The 19,534-nt window shown below is 47.1% G+C and overlaps 8 protein-coding genes across 8 annotated transcripts; 2 read left to right on the top strand and 6 right to left on the bottom strand.

Moving 5' to 3' along the window:
* Positions 1-479: 479 nt before the first annotated feature.
* I303_103209 (uncharacterized protein) lies at positions 480-1,545 on the top strand (the record flags this gene model as incomplete). The annotated part of the gene is made up of 7 exons (XM_018406557.2): positions 480-522; positions 606-618; positions 701-786; positions 942-1,024; positions 1,177-1,203; positions 1,347-1,452; positions 1,511-1,545. The coding sequence occupies 7 exons, from the start codon at positions 480-482 to the stop codon at positions 1,543-1,545; spliced, it is 393 nt and encodes a 130-aa protein (XP_018265051.2).
* Positions 1,546-2,350: 805 nt separating this feature from the next.
* I303_103208 (uncharacterized protein) lies at positions 2,351-5,976 on the bottom strand (the record flags this gene model as incomplete). Its single annotated transcript, XM_065968714.1, has 20 exons — positions 2,351-2,465; positions 2,552-2,632; positions 2,741-3,013; positions 3,103-3,177; positions 3,253-3,351; positions 3,409-3,443; positions 3,515-3,602; positions 3,671-3,693; positions 3,757-3,771; positions 3,853-3,966; positions 4,028-4,172; positions 4,250-4,383; positions 4,436-4,442; positions 4,502-4,634; positions 4,706-5,016; positions 5,104-5,539; positions 5,601-5,672; positions 5,747-5,761; positions 5,827-5,860; positions 5,923-5,976. The coding sequence occupies 20 exons, from the start codon at positions 5,974-5,976 to the stop codon at positions 2,351-2,353; spliced, it is 2,259 nt and encodes a 752-aa protein (XP_065824786.1).
* Positions 5,977-6,948: 972 nt separating this feature from the next.
* On the bottom strand, positions 6,949-8,529 carry I303_103207 (uncharacterized protein; the record flags this gene model as incomplete). Its single annotated transcript, XM_018406555.1, has 6 exons — positions 6,949-7,012; positions 7,116-7,282; positions 7,386-7,604; positions 7,706-7,856; positions 8,058-8,292; positions 8,457-8,529. The coding sequence occupies 6 exons, from the start codon at positions 8,527-8,529 to the stop codon at positions 6,949-6,951; spliced, it is 909 nt and encodes a 302-aa protein (XP_018265049.1).
* Positions 8,530-9,179: 650 nt separating this feature from the next.
* Positions 9,180-12,306, bottom strand: I303_103206 (uncharacterized protein; the record flags this gene model as incomplete). The annotated part of the gene is made up of 11 exons (XM_018406554.1): positions 9,180-9,371; positions 9,497-9,629; positions 9,743-9,856; positions 9,930-10,014; positions 10,095-10,139; positions 10,199-10,223; positions 10,290-10,464; positions 10,528-10,593; positions 10,688-10,876; positions 11,014-11,186; positions 11,305-12,306. 11 exons carry the CDS (start codon positions 12,304-12,306, stop codon positions 9,180-9,182), a joined length of 2,199 nt encoding a protein of 732 aa, XP_018265048.1.
* Positions 12,307-12,360: 54 nt separating this feature from the next.
* I303_103205 (uncharacterized protein) lies at positions 12,361-12,851 on the bottom strand (the record flags this gene model as incomplete). Its single annotated transcript, XM_018406553.1, has 4 exons — positions 12,361-12,388; positions 12,452-12,475; positions 12,529-12,652; positions 12,743-12,851. 4 exons carry the CDS (start codon positions 12,849-12,851, stop codon positions 12,361-12,363), a joined length of 285 nt encoding a protein of 94 aa, XP_018265047.1.
* Positions 12,852-13,368: 517 nt separating this feature from the next.
* Positions 13,369-15,826, bottom strand: I303_103204 (uncharacterized protein; the record flags this gene model as incomplete). Its single annotated transcript, XM_065968713.1, has 10 exons — positions 13,369-13,883; positions 13,955-14,076; positions 14,243-14,354; positions 14,401-14,536; positions 14,623-14,687; positions 14,762-14,843; positions 14,925-15,144; positions 15,270-15,285; positions 15,446-15,572; positions 15,650-15,826. 10 exons carry the CDS (start codon positions 15,824-15,826, stop codon positions 13,369-13,371), a joined length of 1,572 nt encoding a protein of 523 aa, XP_065824785.1.
* A 679-nt stretch (positions 15,827-16,505) lies between these two features.
* On the bottom strand, positions 16,506-17,231 carry I303_103203 (uncharacterized protein; the record flags this gene model as incomplete). Its single annotated transcript, XM_018406550.1, has 3 exons — positions 16,506-16,680; positions 16,840-16,913; positions 17,148-17,231. 3 exons carry the CDS (start codon positions 17,229-17,231, stop codon positions 16,506-16,508), a joined length of 333 nt encoding a protein of 110 aa, XP_018265044.1.
* Positions 17,232-17,957: 726 nt separating this feature from the next.
* Positions 17,958-19,463, top strand: I303_103202 (uncharacterized protein; the record flags this gene model as incomplete). The annotated part of the gene is made up of 6 exons (XM_018406549.2): positions 17,958-18,118; positions 18,232-18,260; positions 18,356-18,457; positions 18,658-19,133; positions 19,258-19,299; positions 19,407-19,463. 6 exons carry the CDS (start codon positions 17,958-17,960, stop codon positions 19,461-19,463), a joined length of 867 nt encoding a protein of 288 aa, XP_018265043.2.
* Positions 19,464-19,534: the final 71 nt, after the last annotated feature.

Below are 19,534 nucleotides of genomic sequence, written 5' to 3'. Positions count from 1 at the left end.
CAATCGATTTGAATCGGTGAGGGTCAGCAGATATATGTTCTTTTCCGCACTCTGAATTCCCAAGCAGAGTGAGTCGACTGCCCTCAAATTTCGACCGAAAGTAATACAAATGATCTGACTCGTCAGTGATACATCGATACATCATACAGCCCTCGAGACGAACGCTGGTACTGGTGTTATGGTTATCTATGACTTGTTATGAGACGGTGGACGTTCTCCACTTCGCACGTCGGCCGATGAAGCCGATACATTTAGGCCGAAGCAAGTTGCATGATGTGGGATTATTTCGATAAGTCCAATGGGTCCCCGCAAGAATCATGAATCACTCGTAAAGCTCAGCTCGGATGGAATGTGGTGCTCGAGCCGGAGACGCTTCCTGGTGCATGCAGCCATATTCGTCTTGATCTCGCCTTGATGAGCTTGCAGACTTCGATTCAGAAAGACACTCAGACTGAAAAGTCATAGTCAACACAGCCAGCATGACCTCGCTCGCATCGTGTATCTTCTGCAAGATAGTCAAGGGTGAGTGAAACCCGCTGGTTCCCAGGCGGTGTGTACTGTCAAGATGTGATAATCCAGTGCTGACAATAGCCGTATCTACTCAGGTGAAATCCCCTCGCAAGTGTTTCTTTCTCCCAAAGTATGGAAAATCATACAGATATTGACGATGATGAGCGGGGGCGGCGGGTCAACGACGTAGAATGAAATTACTTGAAACCGATACCATCTTTGCATTTATGGATATCGGACCTATTGCCAGAGGACATTGTTTGGTCATTCCCAAGTGTGAGTTGAGTCGAGCTGAGTGTGCGCAATCCGATACTCCTTAGCCCTCCGGCTCGAGAAGAGTGAGATCGTGTCATTCGACTTGCTTTCTTTCGTAACCATGTACCATGCCCGCTGAGGAGCTGACGGATTCACCATTCTTTTGCAATCCACAGACCACGCAGCCAAGTTGAACGATCTTCCGGATGATCAGACGAAAGACATTATACCTGCCTTGAAGAAGTTAGCTATCGCTTCTGTGAGTGCTTGTTTCCGAGTCATTGTTTCTCTCCTTATTACTTCGTATATGCACTCAGATAGCATGAACTTGCGACACATCAGACTGGACTGGGACTAGGACAAAGGCATGGTCACATCGTGCTGATCTTTTGGTTATACTTGATCTTGTAGGGGGCCGAGAATTATAACATCCTCCAGGTGAGTCATTTCCTGGCCCCGAATTCATCCCTATCCTTCATTCAAAGTCACGCTCAGTTCGTCCCACCTCAACTTTTCATCAGGGAAAGAGTGAAACATCTGCCGTAGCGAAATCCTGATAATCCTTTCCATGTTACACGCAGAACAACGGTCGACCAGCTCATCAAGTTGTCGACCACGTCCATTTCCACGTCATCCCCAAATACGCCGAGCGAGGGGACGACGAGGGTTTAGTAATCGGTTGGCCTAGTGAGTCTGCTCATCTTCCATCCGTTTGTTGTTCTTCTGTTTCTTCTTGTACCTCTAGCATTGTTCATCCCATCATCGTCACACTGGGGTTGAGGGTCTTCACTTTTGGCTTCCCACATCGTTCCAACTCAACTCGACTCAATGTTATTTTTAGCCCCTCTGTACTTGATCTCGTCCTCGTTTTCGAAATCGAGCGGAAAATAAATCAAGGACACCTGAAGCACATTTACTGATCTCATGTTAATTCAATTGCTCGTCTCTTACAGCTCAAAAAGATGTAAGTCCCACCAATCCACCAATCTTCGGTCATCCACGCACCATGCGCCATCACGCAATGATACCTAAACCTGTGCTGATTTGACCTCTCAAAACCCTTTGCTCCCGATCCCCTCCGTCTACGTGCATCCACATAGCTCTCGAAAGATGAAATCACCAAGATCTTCGAAGAGATGAAATCGAAATTGTAACAAGCCGTGTCAACTATCGAGTGTCGAGTATCGGGTGTCAATTGACGATCAACGATCAACATACCAGCCGGGCATCTTTCTATGGTAGTAGACAGTCATTTTTGACTGATCGCAGGAAATAGGGATATGGAATGTACGTCAAGGAACAGGAGTGTTGTAGCTTAGAGTCTAGTCGGGAGTGGAATGAATCGAGACGAAATGAATTGGGCGCGGAACCTCTGCACAAGGCTGCACCGGACACCGTGTGACCTGCAGAGCTCAGTCAGACCTCTTTCTCCCTCTCAAGCGTACACAATCACATGCTACAAGACACGCGAACATAGAGCATATTGTACATCCATACTTCGTACTGTGTTGTTTTCAAACTTCGCCAATTATCAAATTACATATACAGACAGATAAATTTCAGATCATTCCCACATATACGAATCCTATAATTTAGATCTCGCATCTGATCCCGCACCTGCACCTTCCGCATCTCCCTTCTCCTCGGCTTCGTTGTACGCATCCTCAATTTCCTTGCTGAACGTCTTCGCAGCGACGTTACTATCGAGCCGACCCAAAAGGAGGTATCACATCAGCGCTTGACATTGGTGGCATCGGGAGAATCGTGGACACCTCATCTGACTTACCGCTTGATCTTCAAGGTGGGTGTCATCACTTGGTCAGGGAATGGCTGGAGGGTGAGATGTACACCTTTGATCATCTCGAAGCTGCGTCGATCACCAAGTTGAGAATTAGCTTTCAAGCAATTGTATGAAGTGAAGGGGATCCAGTGAAGAGGGAGACTGCTATTACACGAAGGAAGGAGGAAAACACACCCGTTCAGTTTGTTCTGTTTAGCAATCTTTGCCAACCGCTTCAAGATCAACTTCCTAACCTTTCTATCGCTGACCACTTCCTCCATCGCTCGAATATCCTCAGGCTTGAGATGTTTTCCCAGAGCCGAAGAACAGAAGGAGGCGGTCTGAATTGGGTCCAATACAGCGAGGGCCACCAGACTTGATCGGGTCGAATCTCCATGTACGAGCAAGGAGGCGAATAGCGGATCTAAGGCGTAGAGCGATTCGAGTTTCTCAAGAGCAACGTATTCTCTACAAATCACGCAGAACGATGATCGTTAGCGTCTTTTGTAACGTACGATCGATGACGAAGAGTTCAGTTCCCTGTTGAGAGGACATACCCTTGACTCAGCTTGACTACGTTCTTCACCCTGTCAATGATTTTCACAAGACCTTGAGGGGTGATCTCGCCAATACTGAACAACCACAATGACATCAGCTTTCGCACTTGAATACAGGCTTAACTGCCCAATTGTGCTTGGCCAACTGACTCTCCGGTATGGAACCACCCGTCTTTATCTATACTATCCGCAGTGGCTTTCGGGTTGTGCAGATATCCAGGTGTGATATTATGCCCTTTGAGGCAGATTCTGTGGACATTCGGTCAGCCATGCAGCACGAACGATGGAAAAACTCGGCTGGCTCACTCTCCGCGAGGATTTGGCTTATCATTGCTTGTGTACTGTGATGAAATCGGTGTCGAGAACGGATCATTTAGATGCACAAAGCATGCTCATCGAGACATGTACTCACGCCCATTTCAGCCTGATCGACAAACTTCATATCATTGCAAGTCTGGATAAACCCGATGGTTCCGACTGCTCGCGTGTCTCGACCGATACTAAACAACGCCGTATGATTAGACTATGACGTCCTTTTGCAGCAGGCCAAAGGATCATGGACACTTACCCTTTGGTACAGGTCCCGACGGACTGGTTTTGTAAAATGGTGATCAGTTTGCATGCGGCGAGACAATGCCAGCAAAGATAACTCACTTCGGTAAGACCGTACTGATGAGACAAAGCCGTACATTAGTCATGTGATGGATCGCCGACTGCAGACAGTCCAGTTTGCGGTGAGGGAACACTCACTCCTTGGATCACTTCGCACCCGAAGCATATCTTCAGCATCTCATGGACATTCGAGGTGAGGGGTGCGGCACCGGAGCAGATATAGACCAATTGGCCACCCAGAAGAGCCTTGATCTAAGAGAGATGTCACGTTTTAGCGAGACCTGGCAATGATCGGTCGGGAAGACAGACTAACCTTTCGGAAAACTAAAGCATCCCATAATGGATGAGTAACGCTTCCTGTCTCTCGCCAATTGGCCAATTTCGCATCTACTGCTCGTCGCAGTAAGGCGCCCTTAAGACCGCCTGCATCAATCTGGGTTTGAATGGCCGCATGGATTCTATGCAGATCACCAAGGCACGATCAGATAATTGCGATTATTCTCACTGAATCCAGACGCCGACCCGGGTCACTTACCTGTTCCATACTCGAGGCACGCCAGCCATGAATTTCGGTTGAATGATCTGCGCGTCCTCAAGAAGCTTTGTCACATCACCGCTGGTGAATGCGATCGTTCCGTCTCCATAGACAGCCACCAATTGAAGGTATCGCTGCATCGTGTGATCAGTGCATACTCATTTTGCACTTATCATTGTCACATACCTCGAAACTACCATTATTGATGACATCAGCATTGATTTCCGTTATTATCGCAGTAAGAGCACTTACATGTGACTAAGAGGGAGGTATGAGATGTATCTCCATTCGTCACCACCTTGCAGATCCTCGTTTGTACCCAATATATTGGATCTGATGGCGTATGTGATGTTTTTGTTGGTCAACACGACTCCCTTTGGATCACCTACGGTCGAGGCGATTCAGCAAGTTAGCACATGAAAGTCTTTCTCACTGCAACACAGATTGGTCGCTCACCGGTTGTCCCACTAGTGTAGCTGACGGTTACGACTCTTTCCCTATCAAGATCCAAATCACCCGCGACACCCTTGACGGGTCCGGGTTCAAGGTAAATTCCATCTGTGGCGCCATATTTTTCAAGTTCATCCATGACCAATAGCTCGATGTTCAAGCTTGCTGCCCATTCCGTGAGGAGTTTTCGCTCCGCATAGGGAAGCGGATCCATCGACACGATGACTTTCAGCGATGGGCAATGCGGTGCGATCTTGAGCAGAGATGGTAGGTGATTTGTGGAAGCGAAGATGATGGGTAATGGACAGTGGTTCGTACTATCTCATAGGGTCATTAGTGCATATTCTCCTGTACAAAAGGTCTGTGCGATGCACAAGGAGACTAAAGGGATGGTAGACACTTACATGTATTGAGCCACATCCGGACCAAGCGTCTCATACAGGCTGACTCCCACCAATCCATATGCCTGACAAGCGAAATCGACAACTTGCCATTCTTCCCTGTTCTTCGACCATACTCCAACAGCCCATCCTCGTCTACTTCCTCCCTTGTGTCGATTGGAATTACCGTAATGCGGTATACCGGGATGAGTAATTTCTGGTGGACTGACTCCATTGTTTCCCACGGACGATCTCAGTCTACCTTCTCTTTCTAAAGCCAGCAACGCCGATCCTATATTCGATCGACGGGTCTGAACGGTCCCGTAAGATGTTGGGATCAACGTGCGCGAATATACGGGTTCAGCGGGATCAGTGGTTGTGGAAGAAGCTGGTGCTGCAGGCGTGGACGGTACTACGGCTCGACGGAGAAATAATGCCCTATTTGGATGCCTCACAACGGCTAGACGCATCCGCATGAGCGATCTTGTTAGTAAATCGTCAAGTAAGGGAAAACGGCTTACATTGTTCGAACAGCTCGAAAAGGGTTGTAGGCTCATCAGGGAGAGTCTCCCACCATTTCTTGTCCCAGATAGCTGAACGAAGGAATACTCTCGTCAGCTCCATTATCTGACTATCGGTTGAGATGTTTGACGGGACAAAGACTGACCACATCGATAGACGTCTGATAAGTAGTGGCGCAAGGTCAGTCATGCAAGTCTACCCAGTATGTAATCTGTAGATTCTTACCAGTTTGACCCGGAGTTCTTGTACCAGGTACAGGCTGTCATGTCATTCATAAGCCCTACATTGATGCTAGTAAAAGAAATGGTCGGGAATACTCACTTCACTCTGTCTATCTAAATTGAGAGTTTCGGGCCATGCTACAAATCCTACCATCTTGAAGGGTAAGTGGCTTAGCTACCGAGAGAAGTAGTAGTGATTCAAGATATACAAGGCAATATTTCTGATGTAGATCGGTGATTACTTCTGATCGAGTTTAGACCTATTGAGCTGATGACAAAGGCGTGCTGATGGATTGATTATATACGTTTCTGTTAATTGATCGATTGATTGATTGATTCTTGTCGAAATTAAGCCGAATAAGGGAATGATGGCTACTATGCGAGTAATCCGATCGCCCCCACTTGGACTGGAGTGAGAGTAGGTTGGAGTTATCAACGAGATATACACAAAGTAGAAGCGAATGTCGTCCTGCAACGATGCGTATGCAAGATGGTATGGTGTAATGATAGTAGGTCACTTTCTTGAGTGAGTAAATGAATGTATGGTATGAATGAATGGGATCAATGGAGGCGAGTCCAATTCCCGTTTTTCCTGGAAATCTAAATCACAATCTCTCTGGGTCCGGTTAAAATGGATGCGCACTAACCGACTTGCTGTCTCTAGCCTTCTAGCCTTCTTGTTTACCCTGTTGTGCCTATCGCCATACTCACTCCTCCACTTCGCGGCATCTCTCGTCACACCAGCATACTTGCCTCTCCCCTCCGCTCAGGCAATTCAACGATGGTGCACGGATTTTAGTTCAGGTCAAGCTTTGGCACATCGCCACCAGAAGCTCATGTGATTCCCACTAATCTGGGAGGTCCGGATAATTCGGAGCACTACATGGGGATTGTTGACTCGCAGTTGTCCACCGATGCATTACTATACTGGTCAATCCCCGTCATTACCGGGGGCCGAAGGACCGATGACCACTGGACAAGTATCCTCTGGCTTCCTTGAATATCTGAATATCTCAAAACAAACGTATAACTACATATCTCTGCATGATTGGATGCCTCAGTACAGTACCGCATACAAGGCTACATTGATCGACTGACCCCAAATCCAGATAATTCACGGTCCGAACTAGATAGACGAAGGGGTGGCTACAGTGGCACCTCCGTCAGGAGCGATGAACTGCCCATTGACGCTGTTGAGCAGAACAAATCGATCAGCTTTCTTCGATCAATAATCCTTTACAATGCAAGTCGTATACTGTATTGTGATGATCGAAGGAGGAAAGCAAGACTTACAAAACACCAGCGTAACTCGCCAGATACAGCGTCGCAGCCGCCATATCCTCCTCTTTACCCGGTCTGCCCGATGGTAATCCCTTGCCCTTGCCTGTATCTGACAAATCCGATTTGTGCGTCGTCGAATCAGAGTCCCCGGCAGTCATCTCGGAAGGGAAGATACCGGGCTACCACAGATTCAAACAAATATCCCATACATCAGCTTCGCTCCCCTCAAGACGGATCAGGCGAGGAGGGGGGAGGGGGGAAGGGGGAATAGAATGGACATACGGCAATTTGGTTAACTCTGATTTTCAGAGGCAAGAATTCTCTAGCCATGACTTTAGATAATTGGACCAAGGCAGCTTTCGAAGAAGCATAAGCGAATTGACCGCTCGAAGAGCCCTTCATCAGTCCCGAGATGGACGAGACGTTGACAATTTGAGAGGCGTATCCTTTGGTGGATTTCGCACCGGCCGCCAACAATGGGATGAATGCAGCTGCAGTGAACTACAGTAAAATACAGTAGAATACAATACATTCTTGAAAGTCAGCATGAAGCCTAAACCATGAGGATCGAGCTAACACGGAAGAAGTGTTGTGAGACTTACATATTGCCCGGCAACGTTGGTATGTAAGATATCGTCCCATTCCTTGAACTCCGACTTGAGCAACTGTTCAGAGTACGCTTTTGGATCTTCGGCATTCACATCTTCCCAGCCTTCTCTTGAGCCTTCACCGGCAATACCCGCGTTGTTGAAGCTAAGTATCAACATATCACATTAAAATCAGTACAACAATAAAGTACAACGCACATCAGACACATTTCAATTAAACTATGTGAATGTAATCCGATCGGAATGCCGGGATCCATGCATGGAGTACGGGAGGGGTCGATTCGAACGGCGGCATTTCTACTCTGAATTGAATTTCGGGATTGAATTGCGATCGGATTAGACTTACAGAACATTGATCCCATCTTTCGATTGCCCCTCAATCTCTTGAACCACCTTCACAATCCCCTCCTTATTTGAGATATCTCCTTGAACAGCGACAATCGATCCACCATTGCTCAAGCCCTTGCCGTATTTCTCCGCTACGTCTTTAAGCTTCTCCTCGTTTCGCGAGGTTATGAATACCTTGGCGCCGTTCTGCGAGAGGGCGATAGCTTGCATCAGGCCGATACCTGTTCCTCCGCCTAAACGTCACAAGTTGTACAAAATCAAGTCAAGTCATGTCAGCAGATTATCAAGTAGGCGCCGACGATGAATAGGCTGATCTGCTCCGATATGGCCTGTCTTCCTCCGATGAGATGTGATTGTGTCGCTTCAATTCACGACGACAGAGATAATTCATTCTCACCAGTGACAACCGCCGTAAGTCCTTTACAGGTAAACAGGTTCTCAGCTTTAAAATGACTTTGATCGGACGACATGTCGAGTGATTTTGGCCTTGAATCTGATTCTGATTCTGGTTGTTTGATTATGGAAGTTGACGAGAAAAGTCTTCTATCAAGTGATGATGGGCTTCTCAAAACCGGTGGATAAGAAGCCGAAGGCAGACGGGATACAGTTGGATGAGACGAAATAAGGGGCCTTCCTATTCTTGTTCTTATGTTTGTAATCGGTCGCACGGGTCGCAGAAACAATGACATCCTGATCATAGACCTCGTCACAAATTGACTCAGAATATCGCCTGGATCACATATGTATGTACAGTGGGACATCATCGGTGGAATTACCTAGACCTATGATGTCAAATGACCCATTCCCACATTCGCGGCGACCATAACCATATCATTCAAGTGGAGGTCGATGTATGCGTTCATGCGTTCATGCGCTCATACGTTCGTAGATTTAAGCTTTCTGCAGATATCGAAACACAGGCACGATCGGTGATTTAGATAAAACGTTAGATGATCGAGGTAGGCGTTTGAGGCGATTCCCATATAACGGTGCATGATAACAAATTACTCCTTGGGAAGGAATCAGACACGAAGTATCGGGCGGCTGTTCGTATGTATGTACGTATGTACATCTACCGAAATCCACCTTGACGCAGACTCACAAGCGTGCGTGTTCACCCCTACACGTGGCTAGTCATACCTCTGACCGGGGTGTTATTAGGATCCTTCGGTTTCTCACCCGTTCCTGCCTGATACCCTTCTTCAGCATCAAGGGATTTACCTATCCTCGAATACTCCTTAGGCAAAAGAATAGCTCGATCAATCGCGACTGGTAAGCCCCTATGTCTTCCTCGGAGCATGACCAACATGATCTGTGTGCAACGAAATATCAGTATCCATCAATCTGCCCATCGGCCAAGGGAAAAAGAGAAACACTTTTCCTCCAAATTCTGAAGCCCCAACTAAATGATTATGAATGAAAACGCTTGCGACTCACCACGATCTTCGAAGCGTAGCCAAATTCCCCAACGAACGAATAATTGTTATTTGGCGTACCCAGACTCAAGCCAATGACGGAGTATGCCGAGGTGCATTCGAACAGGATTCTGAAGGCAGTGAACCAGTCGTATCTATCGGATTGCCGTGTTGCTTCGAATCAGCATTTTATCTGACTATGTCTTGCACAAGCAATACAAAGAGGGCAAAGCGAAGCTAAGCAAGTCCAAGTATAAGTCGAACCCACTTATCAGGATCCATCGATTTGCCTCGCTCAAAGCAACATATCAAGAATATCGCAGCTGTCAAAGGCCAGATGTCGAAGGCGAGCTGTTTACGCATATGCCACATGAGGTATTTGCTGTATGCGCGATTTCATCAGATGGTGTGTCCTTCTATCATTTCGGTTAATGTCATTAGAAGCCAGGACTCACGAGAACACTTCATGTCTTTTACCTTTGAATTCTGGCTCATCGTCGCTCGCAGTAATTGGATCTTCAGCTTCATATACCCCCAAGGCTGTTGGGCAGGATCAGCGGGATCAGGATGATGGACACATGTGTATGATTTTGACTCGATCAAGAGTAGTCAAAGCTTACCTTTCTCTTCATATACATTCGTCGATCTAACAGACATAGCAATGGCTAAATCATGCTGTTAGCCGTATGAAACGGGCTCTACAAGACACGTGCGGAGGACTCACGGTATATAGCCACGTACATCAGGATCTGAGAACGATCACTGTCAGTCGACAATTTTTTTGGCATTTTGTGATCTCGAAAGGCAGCACTCACCACGTACAAGAATAAGACCGAGGGCGCCATATTGCTGATAGCGACTATCCCGAATCCGCTCGCCCTAACGCTTAAGGACTGCAGGAAACCATCGGAAAATCTTTGCCATCCGCCGATGGACTCCAAAATGGGCAGACCGATATTGAGTACGAGAAAGCCGAACAATTCGACCACCCTGAAACTAACATGTCAGCCATATTGTGTGGTTGTATGGTCGGCACGATGGGTGAAAACTCACATGAATGCTAGGATGACGAAAAGGAGATACCATGTCTGATGGCTCGGGAAGAGATACAGAAAACACCTGCCACAAGTCATTCATAGACGATGTTAGCTGGTCTATGAACTTATCTGAAGAGACTGGTCATGATGAAATGCGCCCAGAATAACTGGCTTACCTTCTCGGGCGATCCAGCAAAAAATGCAAAGTCTCAAACTTTTCGCCCTTCTTAGTGATTTTCGTCCCTACCCAGATGGTGAACCTCAGAATAATCGGAAAGGCATGATTGCCAGCCAATAAGATGAAGATGACAAAGTATACCATGAGATAACAGTTTGCGAAGGGAGTCAAGCCCTGGTCGACGAGACTACAGTACGCCAAAGGAAAGATAGTATCCGCGAATAGTGTGGAGAGGAACAGACGAAATCAGCAGCAGACATCACAAGGGCAAAGGTCAGCGTGTTATGCTACATCTTCGCAGTAAGAAGAGCAATGGGGACACACCTCATGCCTGCTCCGCTGAAAGCCGATGAACTTAAGAATAGAGAATACGAAATCTTATTCACGGTGCCAATTTGAATACCGGGAGTGGCTTGGAACGCAGAATCCCATTTATGTATTTTGGAGAGGTATATCGAGATGACCGCGAACGGGATGATTTGACAGATAAGCATGTACTACATCAAGGAGAAAGCAAGAAGGTATCAGCCCATGCAAATTCGAAATGTGCGGATGGACATTGATATCGACGCCCAACAGCTTGTGAGGACTCATGGATCATGCAACACAACTCACACTGGCTACCAAGTACCCCAACAACCTCAAAGCCTTGTACTCTACCCCACCTATCTGTTCCAGCTCATCATCATCCAGCTCCTCCGTCCAGAACAGGCTGTTCCTGCCAATCACTAATCCCGACAGAGTCTCAGGCATCCACTTAGCCACCATTGCTGTCCAGCTCTCTTCCCTTCCATTCTCCTCCGCCGATATGCGTTTCTCTTCATCCTGATCAAATGTCGAGTTCGTGAGCAGCTCCAACTTCCTTACTGGTCTACCTAATTTATGTTTCGCCCCAGAAGGCAAAAGATGATCTCGGACCAGCTCGAAGGGGGTAGGGAATCCTCCCATACCTGTATTCTTGTGGCCTTCGTGCATGGCATTCAAGGCTTTGTTCGTATAACGGGACGGTGTTGATTTTATGCGGTTCAACGGCGCCAAAGTACCGGTTCGAGCTGCAGCGGGGTGGTCCAGCGAAGCCAGATTGAGTGTCTGAGAAGGTTGAACACCAAGAGTATGTTGTCTAGTCTGTTGTCGTATCCTCTGTCTTGCGGAGTAGGCGGTCTGTACTGGAGAATGGCTGAAAGTGACTGAATTTGGCGAGCTCGGATCCGGATAAGGCAAAGCGCTAGTAAAAGCTTTTGGAGTCACAGCTCTAGATGTGGGGTTGGTGGGTACAACTGTAGTCGACCTTCCAACTGTGGATGGTTGACTATCATCACTGCGACCTGCATTTTCTGAAACACCCTCTTCGTCGTCCGCCATAGGAGTCGGACTATCTGTTATACCCTGTCGATCCTCCGTCTCGGGTATATAGCTTTCGATCTTATGTGCACTGATAGGACCCGATATCTTCCCTTGTATATTCTTGAGCTTCGCCTTCATATTGTGTCGCGCTACGAAACCAACAAAGGCGTTGGCTGTCCCACTTGGTTGCAGGGTCTGAGTCCTCCGTAGCCTGTCATTGAGTAGGAGCTGCTCGCAGTGGGTTCTGAAGTATCGTTTCCGAACTAGTACCATGATGAGAGATACGAAGGTTGGATCGCCGATAATGAACAGGATGAAAATCAGGACTTATTGGAATGGGTGCAGAGCCGATATGCTACGCAGCATCAATCAGATTCGGATGGGCGCGGGATATATTCGACGTGAGACGATGACTCACTTGATGGGTACAAGACCGCATGTGCTGATATAACAGCTCAGCCAGAGGGCATGCTCCGAGCAGTTACGGACACTCACGTTATCGCTGAGAAGCATACGAACAGACTATCCAGAAAAGTGACCTTATGTCTGCCCAGCTCTGTACCATTTGCATTGCCGGAGGCATGCCCATTGGCACCGTAGAAAATGCAAGCGAAGACGACTGCATTCGATGTAATAAGGTCGAAAGGCAGAGTGAGTCAGTGTATATAAGCTTCAATAGATAATAGATGTAGAAGACGAAGGTGCTCACTGGGTGTGAAAGTGAATATCAAAACATGAAGCCTGAAGAAGTTGAGATGATGTCCTAGTCTACCCCAGATGGTCTTTCGTTCAGCATCATTCGCTGTGGAGGGTTCCATGTTGACTTCGACTGATGGATGGTTTGAGGGGCGCTGTCTATGACTGTTATGTAGAAAAGATAGGAGATTTCATTTTGGACGAAGAGCACATTCATACAGAACCTAATTGAAAAAGTCCATCATTGTACGCATACAAGTGCATCTTCGAAACGGCGCGCTGCATGTTGGGCATTGCGCGTTGCTGATTGCGCTTGGTCGGAGATTGGTATTGAATCAAGGGTTGTCAAAGGGTCGTGATATAGTTACAACACGTTGCTGGGTTTCCTCGGGAGCGAGATCAATAGACATGGAGATCTGGAGCTGCGCAGTCTTATGATCGGTGTTCTGGACTGTGCTGTTTCTATGATGAAAGAGAACGAAGGAGGGTCGTGCGAATGCATCAAAGGATGTTGGTTGATCCATCTTCTTTCGCTAAAATACGAGGCTCATCGTTCAGGCACATAGTCGATCTGCATTACATAATGATAACAATCCTTATCGCATTCACGTGCACGTGTGTGACTAACTCCTGTTACATCTATCGCATTTCCAATCTGATACCAATCCGTCCAGGAGTCAAAGTCAACTCCTCCCTACCTCTCAACAACCTCTCTCTCAGGTCCTCATCACTCTCTCCCCTCTCCCTGATGGGATAAATCTTGAACTCCCCGATGAGGTGCGAAACATAACAAACCATTTCAACCTCCGCAAACCTCTTGCCAATACATTGTCTTTGTCCCAACGAAAATCCAGCAAATTCATCGATTGCACTTGATACTCTCCCGTTGTCAATGAACCTCTCCGGGTTGAAGGTATTCGGATCTTCCCAAATGAAAGGATTGAGCGATAGAGCTGGAGAATCAATGATAACGTGACTCCCCTTTTTCACAAAATGCTGATGATGAGAAACGTTGCCTTGATCGTCCCATCTCGTATAAGGCAGAAGTGTGTCCTTGGTGGCGATCTTAGGGAGAGTCATCACTATTTCTCGTAAGCGGATAGTCTCGTAGCATGCTGCTAAACACAGATTGAGCTGATTCATATGTCTGTAGCCTATTACAAGTCGAAAACGAAGTCAGAAATCAAATCCATTTCATTAAATCTGACTCGCTATGATGACTCACTGAGAGGTTCATCCCCACATACAGAGATGATCTCCTGATACAATTTCTCTTGCCATTCAGGATGAAGCGCTAAAAAAGCCTGGAGGAAAGTCAGGGTATGACCGGTGGTCTCGTGTCCCGCGCTACAGTATTGCCCATCGCATATATGTAACCACAAATGAGGTGAGCAGCATTCACATTGGTCAATTCATCAGGTGCAACAAAGCGCTTACACGAGGAAGATCCCTTCACACCGCAGTAGAGATTTTGTTAGCTCACAAAAAGAATCTGCAGCGTAGGAACCCGCACAGGAATACCCCACAGATATTCCCAATAATCTCACGTTCCAACAAGCCAGCGACTCGACTACCTTTCTCCCCCTGTTCCAGGCGATCCTCGGCTTCACTGCTCATCTGACTAGCTACCAGCGCAACCCAATATATCCCTTGGTGGCGGATACTCATTACCGAGCTCATCGCTCTCGCCCCTCGATTCCAACTCGAGTCGCTTCGAGCGGTACATAGCCTTGATGTGCGCGAGGAACGATTGCTGGGCTTGACCTAAACGTCGCAACGATCGAGCGGGAAACCACAGCAAGATCCACTTTTTAGACCACAGGTAGGTGAGTCAGGTCTTTCTCTCAGTCAACGACATGGGTACTAGACACTTGATGGAGAAGAGAAACGTACGAGTTGGATCAGTAGTTCTGGAATCATGTTGTTCTCAAGTACATGCAGCGCTTCGGCAAAATGCACTACAACGATTGGAGAATCAAGTTGGCACTTAGTCCACAGTCCCTCCCGGCATACTTCAGATCTATCAACCTACTTTCTTCTCCCGCTTGGCTCTCAGGTATATTCCACGGAATATCAATATTGAACCCCGATCGCCCGAAGACGTATAGCGTGAGCTGCGTGTGTGATCATCGAAGTGTCTGATCTCAGTGGATCTGGTTACAACGAGTGCTTGAAACCCATCGAACCGGACTCACTTTGATCATACATCCTTTTAAATCCCTCACATCCCCTCCTCCAGAGGTAGCCAGCCCTTCTTCGAGCTTCATCACCCCAAACGCATCCCGCACTTTATCCCATCCTGACTGCATAATACTCTCATTGAAGCACGGCTTCACAATCTTTTTATGTCTCCTATGCTCGTCTCCGTTCCTCGTGCTCACAATCTGTAATCCGAAGATATTGATCGCTACATACCTGAACATCTTTACCGGCTTATCAAACAACCCCGCCTTGTTCGACAGGAGAACTGCTGCGTGGGCATTGGAGGTGGAGTAGACGGCGTAAGATTAGATAGTTGGGGATTGGCGATCATATCGCACCCGGATTTCTCGTATTCTTCGAAAGCAAGATGAATGAAAGCCAAGAAGCCAATTTCAGTATCAGTATCAACATCAACATCATATCGTTATTGGTGGCCAGCTTTTAGGCATACCGTTCTGTGCAATCAGGCGACAGATGGAGATGCCTGATGATTGATAAGATGAAGATAGCTCACTTTGCCATGGTCGATCGATCGTATAGTCCCTGACGGGCACAACAAAGGGTATATGAGGCAATTTCTGTCGGTAGGACGATTCGAAGAATTCGATGAAGCTCGATATGGTAGGTAAGCCTTTCGCTTGCTATGAATACCCTACTGTATCAGCTTTTATCGAAACATCGAAATATCTAATTTCTCGGTGCATGTCGGCTGACTCACTCTGCGCACTTCAAGGTATCGCATCACCCATTTTACAGTGTAAATAATCAGGAACGGCAGAATCAGGACGATGGTTTGCTGGTTGGTGATGAGAAGTGAAAGGCGGAGGGAGAGTGCCTGTAGTCTCGCGGTGATTGGACCTCCTTCGATAGTGTGCAGTCTGTCGGAAAGCTCCATGGTGACAGCCTGCAGTGAAGATTGGGTGTCATTCGCAGTACGCAGAGACGCTTCGCACAATCTTACAGTTAAAAACGCAAGAACCTAGAAATCCGAGCGGAAATCAACCTTTATGCAAATACATGAATCCCACATGTATGCTGTTAGCTGGGGATGCCGTCGTCAAGCAAGAAAGAAGCATGAATCTGAGGGGGCGTGCTAAAATGGACTACTGTAGCCGAGTAGTCTACAGGTCCCATCAGATCTGGATGCACAGAAACTACTTTAGATCCTTTGGAATGATGGGCGCAGATGTGGCAGTAAAGAGGGTGGGGAAGTTGTTGTAGAGTATGGGGATCGAGCATTTTCTCATTATTCGGACTGCGTTATACTGTAAAGTCGTACAGAACAGGGTACTGGAGATATATTCGCATTTCTGACATGTATATAATGATCTCGGTACCAGTACAGAACAAATGAAGTACATTATAAACGCACGAAGTATTCTGCGCCACGCTTTCTAAAGTGAAAGGGCACTCTTGTATTGTGAGGCAATGAGCGGGCAACTGGCAAATGGCAAACTCCAAGCACCACACTGGTACAGATATCGAGAACGATGCGGTGAGATAGCGAACCGTATCTACCACCTAAATAGCAGGTCATAGTATATTGTATGACGACTTCAAGACTCTCCTTCTTGTCACTGGTTTTGAATCGTAAAGCCCTTCTCATCCCATGTCCCATAAGCAGGCGGCGGAGTCCCAATTCCGCCACTCCCACTCCCGTTCCCACTTCCAACCGAAGGCGTGTATTGGAGGTATCGTGTGTTGACTAGGTTCTCATCTGGTGGTCTGTGTTGATAGAACTCCCAGGCTCTGTTTGGATTACAGAACATTCGAGCCATGTCAGCTGTATTGCAATGTGGTATGGGTATGCGATGGGTAAGGCTCGTTTCAAGGTATGATGCTTCATCATTACATTATGTGTGTACTGTAGACATTCTGAGCGATGATTAACGGTGCTCCTCGACTCACGGTGGATCGTTCCCGAATCGCACGGATTTAGGTGGAGGTGGGAGATCTTTATTGACATTAGGAGGTTTGTTGCGCTGGGTCAGGATATGCGGGTTAGACGTGTCAGTATACTGTATCAGTATATAAGTATAGGGCCATGGTTATGATCCTTGAGGCGGTTAGTGGGCGGAATACTAGTATGGTGCGATCTGGATAGCGAATCCTGATCGAAGTTTCATTCAAGATACGATGGGAAAAACAGTACGGCTAAGTACATTATTGCGGAGTGCAGCGCAATGCAGTGTTTCGTCAAAGTATGCGCCACTCACCCTAATTGAGAAATCACCGGGATAATGTCCACCAAACAAGGGACCATCGTAATTATGTCGAGGGTGAGATTGTGCTAAGCCCATCTCGGTGTTTCGCGTAGGACGTGATCAAGCTCAGTGGAGAACAATGTATAGTATAGTAGGCTGAGAATGTTGTAGTATACGAGGGAGCGGATATCTATGAGATTCATTCCAAGAGGCTGTCGAGCTACTTATGGTGAGTCTATATAGATACTGGGTGTCATCGTTGTGATGCCAGTGTATGATATACTCGGACATCCTCCTTTCATATCACTGAATGAAGCCTTCTTATATCGTCATATTCCACAAAGAGCATGACCAGCGAACCGCGGGATGCAGGACAGGACAGTAAGTACTCGCTGGCTCATGACGTACATCCTATTAGGAAGTGTTGAGACAGAAGGTTGAAGATAAAGGATTTCCACCTTGAGGCGCTGCATCCCATGCGTCCATGCTCGTGGTGGGGCTTGACTTAACTCGCACTTGGAAGAAGAACATCTCATCGGTCACGTACATGAAAGGATCTGAGCGCCTCTCTTCTAAAGTCAGTGCGTTACCCGTATAGGAGGAGTCTATGAGGCTAATCTCTCGAGGATTGGCTCACTCAATGTCGAGTGGCGAGATCCTTTGATACTGTATAGTGGACCGCGCGCGCTTGTGCCACGGACATTAGTTGACTCGAGATGACCTCCACACGCGTGGTCCAGTTCATTATCAGTCGCGTCATGCTAGCTGGTGCGAGTGCGATTTCGCTACAGTATGCTGATTACATTCTACTCTACGTAGTAGATGCATGTTATCCCTACCTCAAAAGACCTATCGCGCGCTCCGGCAAGACCCAGTGTTCATACAGGCGGAATGTCCATAATTGGTGAGAAATCGAGTGAAGACAGAGGACGTCAGGAGTTACTTGAGTGTGCCGAGCGATTTGTGAGGGATCATATGGCTGGGTGAGTTTATTATTCATTATATATCTCATCGAATTTCGCAACCATCTCCTTACCCAGTCGGGCTGGGCTGGGCTGGACTGATGTCTGATGATTGCTTCTGATAATTGAGATAGGTATGATCCCTCTCATGATTGGCACCATGGTAAGCGATGGACTTCATGCTACCTGTCTCGAAGTGCTCAGTAGTGCTACAGACGACGAATTGATGTTGACTGTTGACCGTTTCATGCCATTTAGTACACAGAGTCCGTAAGATGGCGATACGAATAGCCAAGACCCTCACCCCTATACCTGATTTACTCGTCGTTGAGCTCGCAGCGTTGTTTCATGATTTGGATGGTGAGTCGAATCAACACGAATCACACCTGGATTTAAAAACGATTCGTGGCTCCCTTGACGATCTCGATCTCGATCTCGAATCACCATGCTAGCTCAATACAAGTTTGATATCCGTCTCCACTGTTCTGGTTTTGACTTGAGTCGAGAAATCGGATTGAAAGCAAAGCTGACTTTTTGCGTGTTATACGGATATTGAAAAGATCACAAATACCGTACATCCACCTCTCCAACCTTATCTACCCTCCTCCAACCCTTCCTCACCCACCCGTCCCTCGCCCCCGAACAGGCCGGGATGATATTAAAGATCATCCCGAGCGTATCCTATACTGCCGAGATCAAGCTGCAGAAAGCGATACCCACCCAATGGATATGGCAAGCGACTTGTGGAGAATTACATGCTGTACAAGATGCGGATCGATTAGATGCAGTGGGCAGTATAGGGATAATGCGATGTGCTGCGTTTAGCTGTAAAGCTAATAGGAAATTGCTTGAGGAAGGTCCAGAATCTGGATCTGGACTTGGATTAGGATCAAGATCAGGAGCTGGGATTGATGGAGCAGGAAAAGAAGAAGGAGAGATGCAGAAAGATCCGGTCAAAGCGAAAGTGGACGGGAAAGGACAATCGGCTGAAGGGCATTTCGAGGAGAAGTTGTTATTAATAAAAGATCGGATGAAGGTCAGTACACAATCCTGTATCTCGTCCGTTGATCATATCGCGATACTCAGCGTCTCACTGAAAGATGGATAGATTCAAGCTGACGCTTTATCTGTCGTTCTTTTTCTGGTCGATCTCGATGTAGACTGATTTCGGTCGTGCTGAAGCGGAAAGAAGGCATCAGACGGTGAGTTTCGCATCAATCTCGATATCAATATCCCCTCATCCTTCAGATTATCCCCCTACTTGCCGGATCGCTGATATACTGCACTTTGTCATATCGTGTCGTTGTAGATGGTGGATTTCCTATCTTCGCTTGAGAGGGAAAGGGCTGTCTTAGATGCAGAATAGTCATACGATGCTCAAATAACCGACAGTATTTTCAGCAGCAGCAAAATAAACTCGCGGGATGGCATGAATAT

This window comes from Kwoniella dejecticola, chromosome 3 (genome assembly GCF_000512565.2).
Source record: "Kwoniella dejecticola CBS 10117 chromosome 3, complete sequence".
In the NCBI taxonomy this organism is placed as follows: Eukaryota; Fungi; Basidiomycota; class Tremellomycetes; order Tremellales; family Cryptococcaceae; genus Kwoniella; species Kwoniella dejecticola.
The sequence above is the reverse complement of the archived record's forward strand: the minus strand, read 5'-3'. Positions and strand labels throughout refer to the sequence as shown.